The sequence below is a fragment of the Barbus barbus genome, assembly GCF_936440315.1.
Source record: "Barbus barbus genome assembly, chromosome: 40".
NCBI classification, from domain to species: domain Eukaryota; kingdom Metazoa; phylum Chordata; class Actinopteri; order Cypriniformes; family Cyprinidae; genus Barbus; species Barbus barbus.
Genome location: NC_136718.1, coordinates 14,426,272 through 14,435,621, shown reverse-complemented (window position 1 = coordinate 14,435,621; position 9,350 = coordinate 14,426,272). Strand labels below are relative to the sequence as shown.

Genomic DNA, 9,350 nt, shown 5'->3' with positions numbered 1-9,350 from the left:
GCCTTCATTGCTTTAATAGCCCAGGAAATGTCATAGCTCAAGCTATCTCAGGCTTGCCTGTCCCTCAGGGCAAGACACTGAATACTAATAAGTGTTGCTTCTCCCATGACCCAGATTTGTTTGGGTAAATAGAGAGCTGTTTGGAAACATGGGAAATATGTACAGAAAAAAAACCTCTTCCAAGATGACCTTCTCAGTCAGGGTCTTTTTCGTGAAGCATTCCATCTCAGGTATAAGCCGCAAGCAAGACTAGACACTTGCCCATTATCATAGTTGGAGAGACTGAAGTGTCCTCATGTGACTGCCTTGACATCTTCATGCAGAAGCTGCACTACAGAAGCAGTTTTGAGTAAGGGATCCAGCTGTATATGATGTAGATAAGTATAGAGGATGAGGGCTGCATGCTGTGCTCTTTAATTAGAACAGGAAGATGCAGCGGCAGCGGCTGAGCCAAGTCTGCCACGGGGGAAGAGCAGAGTCTGTTCAGATAGACTTAACTTTACCCAGTGGAACACCAAATCCACTAAGAACTGCAGAGATGAGCCAAGCTTTACTGTGCATAAATCTGTGCTGGCACAACAAAAACATTGGCCAGAGGGATCTACTCCACTATGCTCAAATTTGGAGATGCAGCATCTGTCAAGACAATAGGTATGTGGATTCATGAGTTATAATAGTTTATATTTATTCTTTCTATTTTTGTTTCCCAATTTCTTTGCAGTACCCATGTGCCTCCTGAGCCATGCTCCCCGGCTATGGATTTTCTCCTCTCCTTGATTTCCAGCCTCACCTCCAAGCGTTCCATTGCAGAGGCGAGAGCTCTGACATGTGGTTCCCAGGCTCAGTTGAGACCCAGGCTCTGAGCGACTCTCGGGAAGGTAGGCCTCTCCTGCGACAGCATCAACACATTGCCGTGTGTCAGCAAGAGACGTTGGCCTTCATTGACCTTCAGCAGCCAAGTGTTAATGGTTTCCAATCATGCACACCGGAAAACAAGCCTGTCAGATGCAATGGAAGCAGTCCATCTGATTTTGCCAACAATGGGAGTACAGACACAATACTGGACAATTATTTGTCCCAGGATAGCAATAATGTGGAAGGGGTTCAAGATCAGACGTGGACGTCCATTACTGCCTTACCTGAAACAGTTTATGAAGAACCTGAACCAGAAGTTAAGGGACTCAGTTCTGGAGACTTGTTTCTGCCTCTGTCCTCTACATATGTACCTGAGAACAGGAACTCTTTGGAGCCTCAGCAGCAGAGCTCCCCACCTTCCCCCTTAGAGTTCGAGAGTTCGGACCCATTTCGCCCTCAAAGACGCACATCTTTGGGATCCATAAAGGAGAAGTCTATAAGTAAGTGCCTCTCTCATTTAAGTCTTGACACGTAGTTACTACATTCCTGCTTTAAACAACAAATAGTTTGTTATAGTGCAGGGTTACTTTCACCTCTCGAAACTGTGGTAGATTTATTTCTGATAGATGATTCTGCTCCTCTGGAAGATCCTAAATACAGTATACATTTTGGATGTGGGAGTCTCTACTAAAAGCTTGATGAATTAAACAAGTTTATATTATAAGTCCAAAATCTGTGCTGCTGACAGGTCTCCAGAAACAAGCCTGGGACCTACTGTGCTAAAGTGATTGTGTCTGTTAAAACTAGAGATTAATGTACAAGTAGATGGTTCCACTCAATATGCCTTGTTGTTAATAGGGCGTAAGATGAGGGTGTACTCTCCAGACACTATGAATGATGGGTCTCTCAGCAACCCAGGCGTGGAGTGTGATTACCTGCTTCCAACATCCTTCGAATCGTTCGTAGAAGGAGGCCTTGGCATGGTGGGTTCTACCATACCCACATCCAATAGTTTCAGCTCTCTCCCAGAGGTAGATGAGGACCTTTCTCTTCTTGCCTTACCAACGCCTCCGAAACCTTTCTTAGATCCCCTTCAGGAGGGTGCCAGATTGGAGGGGGGTGTAAATGATGGGGGGAGGCAGAGGTTGGGTCTGGAGGACTGCGGGGCTCTGGAAGGCCCTGCCCTTAACAGTGGGACCTTGCTTTCTCTGTCCCGTTCTCGCTCAGCAGACAACGAGCGCCGGCGCTTCTCTGCCTCTGAGCTCATCTCTCGTCTACAACTCTCCCAGAGGAAAAACTCTTTTACCCTTAAGCTGGGCAAGTCTCTTTCTGCTCGTGTGGCCTCCCGGGACCGCCACCTGTCTGGAAACCTCAGCTCAGACTGTAAGTGACTCATCAGGACTGATTAGCCTATGAAAGACTTTATTGTGAAAGTCTTTTGCTTTGATGTCATTATCACACTTCATCACTATATTTTCAGCTCTATTCCTTTTGTATACCTTCTCCCTCCCTTTTCTGTTTGTAGACAAACCCAGCTCCAAACATCGCTTCTCAGGGGGATCAAGTGACAGTGCACCACATAGTCCGGTGGGGTCTGCACCACCTCTGCCCTCTGCTGACTTTAATCTGCCACAGCAAAGGAGGAGTTCCAAGCAAAGGTGGCTCTAAAACTAGAGATCAAAAGCATTGAGTAGAATATCACAAATTCTGTTTTAAAATTTAACATTTCTGCTTTTTTTTCACAGTATGAGAAAGGGTTCCATTGATGAGGATGGAGACAGTCCTCCCAGTAGCTCTAAACGTCTGTCACGCTTCTTGCCAAACTGTAAGTCCAAAAAACAACAAATCTGGAATTTGATATATACATATATATAGTATTATTTACCAGTTTTCTCTTTCTCTCTCTCAGTGATTTTGTATCAGGAGTACAGTGATGTTGCTATCAACAGAGAGATACAAAGGCAGCAGGGGGCGGAGCCAGGAACCGATGAAGAAAGAGGAGAATCTGTGTCCTCTGGCAACCTGTCTCCATCCAGTTCTTTCCGCTCATCTCGAGGCTCCGCCTTTTCCCTTTGGCAAGATATTCCTGATGTTCGGTCCAGTGGACAACTTGACAACTTCAGCAATGAAGAGCGTAAACTGCAGGAGGTGACTTTGTTTTGTTTTTATCAACCAGCACATTTTGCTGAGAGAGAAACCATTCATTTTATCTTGACTTATTTTCTCATTTCAGGCCAAGTTTGAGTTGGTGACGTCAGAGGCCTCATACATACGCAGCTTGTCTATTGCAGTTGACCATTTCATGATGTCTCCTGAGCTGTGTGAGTGTCTTGGGACACAGGAGAGGCAGTGGCTCTTCTCCAAACTGCCTGATGTGAAAGAAGTCAGTGAGAGGTGAATAAAGAATAACTACAATTTTGCTATTTTTGAAAGAGTAAAGGTCATTGCACACTGAGTCCGAAATTTTCGCATGCGTTTTTTCGTATTCCCCATCCTTTCCTATCAAAATGCATGCTACGAATGCGAAAATGCAGAAAATCGAACCTGATCCGAATTTTTTTTACGGACGAAAGTTTCGGAGGCAGTGTGCAAACGTGATTGACACAACGTGAGGTCGTTTTTTTTAACGTGCAAAAATTTTGTACTCAGTGTGCAATGACCTTAAGCCTTCTTCAGAGATGTACACTATCCCTGTTTCAATTCTGCTCATGTCCACAGATTTCTTCAAGATTTGGAGCATAGGTTAGAAGGAGACATTCTGCATTTTGATGTTTGTGACATTGTCCTTGACCACTGTCCTGCACTGCGGAGGGTTTATCTGCCTTACGTCACCAATCAAGCCTATCAGGAACAGACCTATCAGCGGCTACTGTAAGCAGTCTTTTACTGTAAAACTGTTATCTAACAAGCATAACAATGTGTATGTTGCATATTGCATTATTGCTGTTAATAAGATTTATTCATTTGCTTTGTGGTGTTTTCTTAGACAAGAGAATCCCCGTTTCCCTGGAATCCTTGCCCGCCTGGAAGAGGACCCAATATGCCAGAGGCTGCCTCTTACATCATTCCTTATCCTTCCTTTTCAAAGGATCACACGCCTCAAAATGCTAGTGGAGGTATTCCATCATGCACATCCAAATGTGATTGTGTTAGCGGGCACAGTCTCCATCTTTTAAATTTTGCAAAGCTGTCTTAAAAGTTGAAAACTATTATCAAGCTTTAGAACAAGGCTTACAAAGTTCATCAATTCAATTATCTTGTGGTAATGAACTGTGTCCACTATAGAATATCCTAAAGAGAACAACGCCTGGATCACGAGATGAGGACACTGCCACCAAAGCACTTAATGAGCTCAAAAAGGTGAGTAAAGTAAGAGAGGACCATTTTGGAGAATATGAAAATGAAAACTAAATCTGGTCTATTTCACTAGATAATAAAGGAATGTAACTCCAGTGTGCAGTCCATGAAGAGGATGGAAGAACTAATTCATCTAAACAAGAAAATTCACTTTGAGGGCAAGGTATAACATTTAGCATTCATTTTAATGTTTAATTAGATACATACTGTATATAATGCAGGGGCATCATGAACCAATTTTAGTTTTTTTATTGAGGTGCCAGTGGCAGCCCTGCCTCATTTGGGGCCATTCGCAAAGTATGACGTGACCAATAGGGGGAAGTTTTTTTTTGAAGACTTAGTTCTTTCCATAAACAGTTAGTAACTGAAATTTGTACATTTTGAGGGTCTAAATGTCATACAATAAATATCACATGACTAAATGTAATTAAAGACTTTACTTACAATAGTTATCAAGTATACAAAATAAATAATTGCTTTTGGAAATTGCATTCAAAATCAGTTTGAATAAGCATGACATTTCTGGCATCATGTTTTCATATTACTGACTTGTCAGTTTATGCGTTTGTTTTCTTTTTTTTTTAGATTTTTCCTCTCATCTCTCAGTCTCGCTGGTTGGTCAAACATGGTGAACTGCTAGAAGTGGACACACAGAACTTGAGTATTTCTGGGTCCAAGTTTAAACTTACCACTCGGCCTGTGTACCTTCACCTGTTTAATGACTGTCTTCTGCTGTCCCGAAGGAAGGAGTAAGTCTAATGGGAAAGAGAGATATATAAAATGAGAAAACTAGCAAATGTGTCCTTGAATGTCCAATGTAGTATCTGGACCCTGAAGCAAACCCAACTGAAAACTGTTTAAATGATATTACTCTGCTACAAAATCTGTCCCCTCTCTACCCTGTCACAGCACGTGGAAGTTCATGGTGTTTGTACATGCAAAGATTGAAGACCTCAAGGTGAAAGATCTAAGCCAGAAACTTCAGGGAATCTCAGGCTTCATCTTCTATCTGCAGTTATGTGAGGGGCAACAGCTAAAACACCAGATTCTGCTCAAGTCACCCACAGAGTGAGTACATTCACATCATTCTCAAATATTAACATCCAAAATCCTGTCACTGACAAATAGATCTGAGTGTTCCTAGAAAATGAGCCACATTGGTTTTGGTTGTGTCCTCACAGGATACATAAAACTAAGTTTAAAACGGAGTCAAGAACATTTTGTTTTATATGTAGGAGCAGCAAACAGCGGTGGATAACAGCCATGTTTCCCTCCGATCCAAAGACAGCTATTGAGCAGACCAGTGAGAATGATGGTGTGTACTTTCTTTGTCTCACATCTTGTCATGCATTTCAGATTTAACTACATTTCAAATTTAAAACTGTTATTTAAATGGTATGTAAAAAGTGAATTGTGGCTGGTAGCATTATGTGGATTATCGCCAAGTTAAGCTGCAGTGCGTACCAGACACTTTATGATGATTGTCAAAAGTTTGGCTGTGTTAAAATAAGCAGTTTGGACCGTTCTGCCTAACATACAAAGTCATCAGTTATTTCTCTGACATAACATTGAAAACAAAGTGGATTATACAGTTCTGCTCAAGAATATCCTGTTTACTTGTGAACTAAGTACCTCAAATGAAACTCTAAAAGGAATAGTTCACCCAAAAATGGAAATTGTCTCATCATTTACTTACTCTCATGTCTTTTCCAAACCTGTATGACCATATTTCTTCTGTTGAACAAAAATGTCTTTAAATGGAGCCTACAAAGAATAAATATTCTTCGTAAATAAAGCATACAAGTTTAGACATCAACAGATTGAGTAAATGATGACTAATAATTTTGTGGTGGACTATTCCTTTAATGTCTTAGATGCCATACGATGAAGGACGGCAAATCCAGTTATCAGCAGTCCTCATTATTACCCCTAACTTTTTGTCTGCCTTGTAATGCTAAGACTTATGTTTTAATACAAAATATTGATATCACTTTAGTATAGGGACCAATTCTCACTATTAACTCATTGCTTATTAGTATGACTATTATTAACGTATTGGCTGTTTATTAGAAATTATAAAGCACATATTCTGCATGACCATATTCTACATCCCTAATCCTACCCAATACATAAACTTAACAACTACCTTACTAACTATTAATAAGTAGCCAATTAGGAGTTTATTGTGGCAAAATTAGTTAATTGTTTGTTAATGGCGAGAATTGGACCTTAAAATAAATTGTGACCAAAATATTTACACAATGTCTGCATTTGCCTGCACAGATCTTTCTCAAGTCCAGTGCATCAAGAGCTACCAGTCTCAGGAGCATGATGAGTTAACGCTGGAGAAGGCAGACATCCTTCAAGCTGTAACAATTACAAGTGATGGTAAGGAAAATCATTTCCCTTCCTCTGGCTACACTCCATTTTTCCCTTTGAAGAGGAGAAGCTGGAGGACTGCAAAGAGATAAATGACCTTTAATGTTTTCAATTCACAGGGTGGGTAGAGGGGATCCGGTTGTCGGATGGAGAGCGGGGCTGGTTCCCCAAAACTTACGTGGAGGAGATCACAAGCCGCAGTGCTCGTTTGCGAAACCTCCGTGAAAACATTCGCATTAAATGTGTCTCACAAAAATTAGAGGGAGAGACTCTCTGAGACCTTGAAGTATGGGACATTGTTTTAAGCTTCTTGAATCCGCTTTAGCAATCCAGAGTAAATTTGTACATCACTGCAAATTTGTGTGAATATTCCATGGCTAACATTTTAGCTTTATTAAGGTATGCTGTAAAAATCGAAACTATGCATTGCATCGATGGAGGACAACAAGTGCCACATAAAAAACAAATCTATTAATTTATTAAACTGAAAATATAAATGTAAATAAATAACTTTGCAAAGTTTTTACAAATGTATTTAAAAACATTTAATTAATTATAATAATAATTGAATATTAAGATAAAATAATATGATGCATTTAAAAAAAAAAATCAAAGTTATTGTATAAATTCAATTTTACAAATTCATTTAAAAAAATTAGTTTTACATATCTATTTTCATTTTAATGAATTATTGATTTCATCCTTATTTGATGCTACTAGTCCTCCTTAATCAATTAAGAGTTTTGCACTTCAGGTTTTAAGTATCCCTAGCTCTTCAAGTGATATTACCTTGGTTACTTTCTATGGCTCGCTTGCAAAGAAATGCATGTGTTGTTACTGCATGTAGCATATGGTGCTGCGCTTTCTGACAGTCCATAGATGCACACTACTCAAAATACAGCTGTCCCAGGCTCACCATGTGGGTGGATGAAATCTGGATATGTCAGCTGTTAAAATGTTTAGCAAAATAACCAGATCCAATTTAAATGGGTTAGTTGTAGGTGGTATAGCAGGCATTTCACTCTAAAAGTGTACAAGGACTTCTCTCTGACTTGGTTAAATAAAGTGAGATGTCTTGCTGTAAGCAGATTCACTGAACAGCCACACAGTAAAGATAAACGCTCGCTTTTACTAGTGAAAAATTGGAACCAAATTTTGGATTTTTTGAATGATGTTGCTGTTGCAACATAAATATTAGTTTATGCCACTAGTCTTCTGTAGATAATCATTTACTAAATAGTGCTGGCATAATAATAACAAGAAGTGTTCTTTCAAATAATGACCATTATTTATGTCAGTGATACTGCTGTTTGTGTATTTCTTGTTTTGGTAAGGCAGATTTTTGGGGCAATTTCTTTGTGGAGTACTGATATCCTGAGCATGTTAAATCACGTTAAATCACATTTGAAATATAATCCTTTATGGTGACTTTGTAAATAAATAAATGTGCATATTCTAGCTGAAAGTGTCTCAAGGGTCTATATGAGACCAATACCAAACAAAAAAAGCTGAGCTTTCCATTTGTGTGTAAATTTAACCTTACTGTAACCAGGATTCCCAGCCACGTATGCACACAGCTACAACAAAGCATGCCTCATAAACATCAGTTTCATTCCAGGCTCACCTCATACCCCATGGGGCAATAAAGCAGCCGGGTAGCAGGTAAACAGAATAGTTTCTTTGTCACAGCTCTTCTAAGAACCTTGAATGGTTTCCAACTGCTGTAAATCAGAGGTGAAAGGCTGCAGAAAAGAAGCTGCAGTTAGAGACAGATAAGAGACAGGCTGCAGAGGCCCAGGAATGCATTTCTAATTAAAGCCATTTATCAGAGTGAAACATTTTGTATTATTTTTACATAATGCACTGTACTTACAGTTTTAGTAGCAAAGTAGCAAAATGCATCCATGCAGGTTAAATTAACTTCTGCTGCAAGTTTGCAGCAATAATTAGCTACTGTATCTATCTAGCCTCTTTAGCAATTGAAACAGTAGTAACACACAAACACACACATATACTGAAACACAGTAATATATAATTTAATAAGAAGGGTTATATTGACCTGTTAAGATTTTGCTTGCATCTACCTTATAAATATATTTTTTTGCTGTTTTATTAAAAAGTTTTCAGAGGTAAAAACAGTTAAAATTTTAAACATTTTTCAAGTATAATTTATGAGATTTGTTGTATTTTGAATCCTTTATATATATATGTGTGTGTGTGTGTGTGTGTTACTACTGTTTCAATTGCTAAATATATTGGTTCTGTTCATTGGATGCAGGCAGATATTAATGCAAGCTTGTAGTCTATAGTAAGAAATGGATGGGGTTAAAGCGGACTAAATTAAGTGCATCAAACATCACCAGACATACTGTCATACTAATGAATGAATTGTTGACAATAAAATCAATAAGATGAATTTAGAAAATAAATTTTCATGTCATGCTGACTTTAAGGGTCCTACTAGCCTGACAAAAAAAAAAAGTCAATGCCCTATATAAAAAATTAAAAGAAAACTTTTTCACTGCTACTCTTATGAGTCCAATGTCCGATCTTCAGCAAAGTCACTAGACAATCTTCAGACCAAACCATATGAAAGTTATTGAATGGATTTTTGGGTCTTAAGGGGCATTTTTGAGTCTTAAGGGGCATTTTTGGAAATAACACAATACCAGTGCCAGTGGCTAAAGGGAAATAAGGCTGAACCTTCCCAATGTGTCTGTGTATCGAAATGAAATTTCATAATTTGCAATGCTACTGTG

At 39.2% G+C, this 9,350-nt stretch overlaps 1 protein-coding gene across 1 annotated transcript; it reads left to right on the top strand.

Annotated features, from left to right (window-relative positions):
• Positions 1 to 721: 721 nt before the first annotated feature.
• On the top strand, positions 722 to 6,945 carry LOC306859519 (rho guanine nucleotide exchange factor 19-like). Its single transcript, XM_079400577.1, has 15 exons — positions 722 to 1,355; positions 1,714 to 2,238; positions 2,381 to 2,513; positions 2,601 to 2,680; positions 2,765 to 3,003; positions 3,089 to 3,249; positions 3,574 to 3,726; positions 3,842 to 3,971; positions 4,141 to 4,215; positions 4,286 to 4,375; positions 4,798 to 4,961; positions 5,122 to 5,280; positions 5,448 to 5,527; positions 6,496 to 6,600; positions 6,711 to 6,945. The coding sequence occupies exons 1-15, from the start codon at positions 743 to 745 to the stop codon at positions 6,866 to 6,868; spliced, it is 2,865 nt and encodes a 954-aa protein (XP_079256703.1). The 5' UTR covers positions 722 to 742; the 3' UTR covers positions 6,869 to 6,945.
• The last annotated feature ends 2,405 nt before the right edge of the window (positions 6,946 to 9,350 follow it).

What these genes read in the sequence shown, in the direction of transcription:
- LOC306859519 (XM_079400577.1), top strand. Translation starts at nt 743, where the DNA reads ATGCTCCCCGGCTATGGATTTTCTCCTCTCCTTGATTTCCAGCCTCAC. An exon ending in GTCACGCTTCTTGCCAAACT is followed by an intron (nt 2,681 to 2,764) that starts GTAAGTCCAAAA and finishes TCTCTCTCTCAG; the next exon opens with TGATTTTGTATCAGGAGTAC. An exon ending in GCCTCAAAATGCTAGTGGAG is followed by an intron (nt 3,972 to 4,140) that starts GTATTCCATCAT and finishes TGTCCACTATAG; the next exon opens with AATATCCTAAAGAGAACAAC.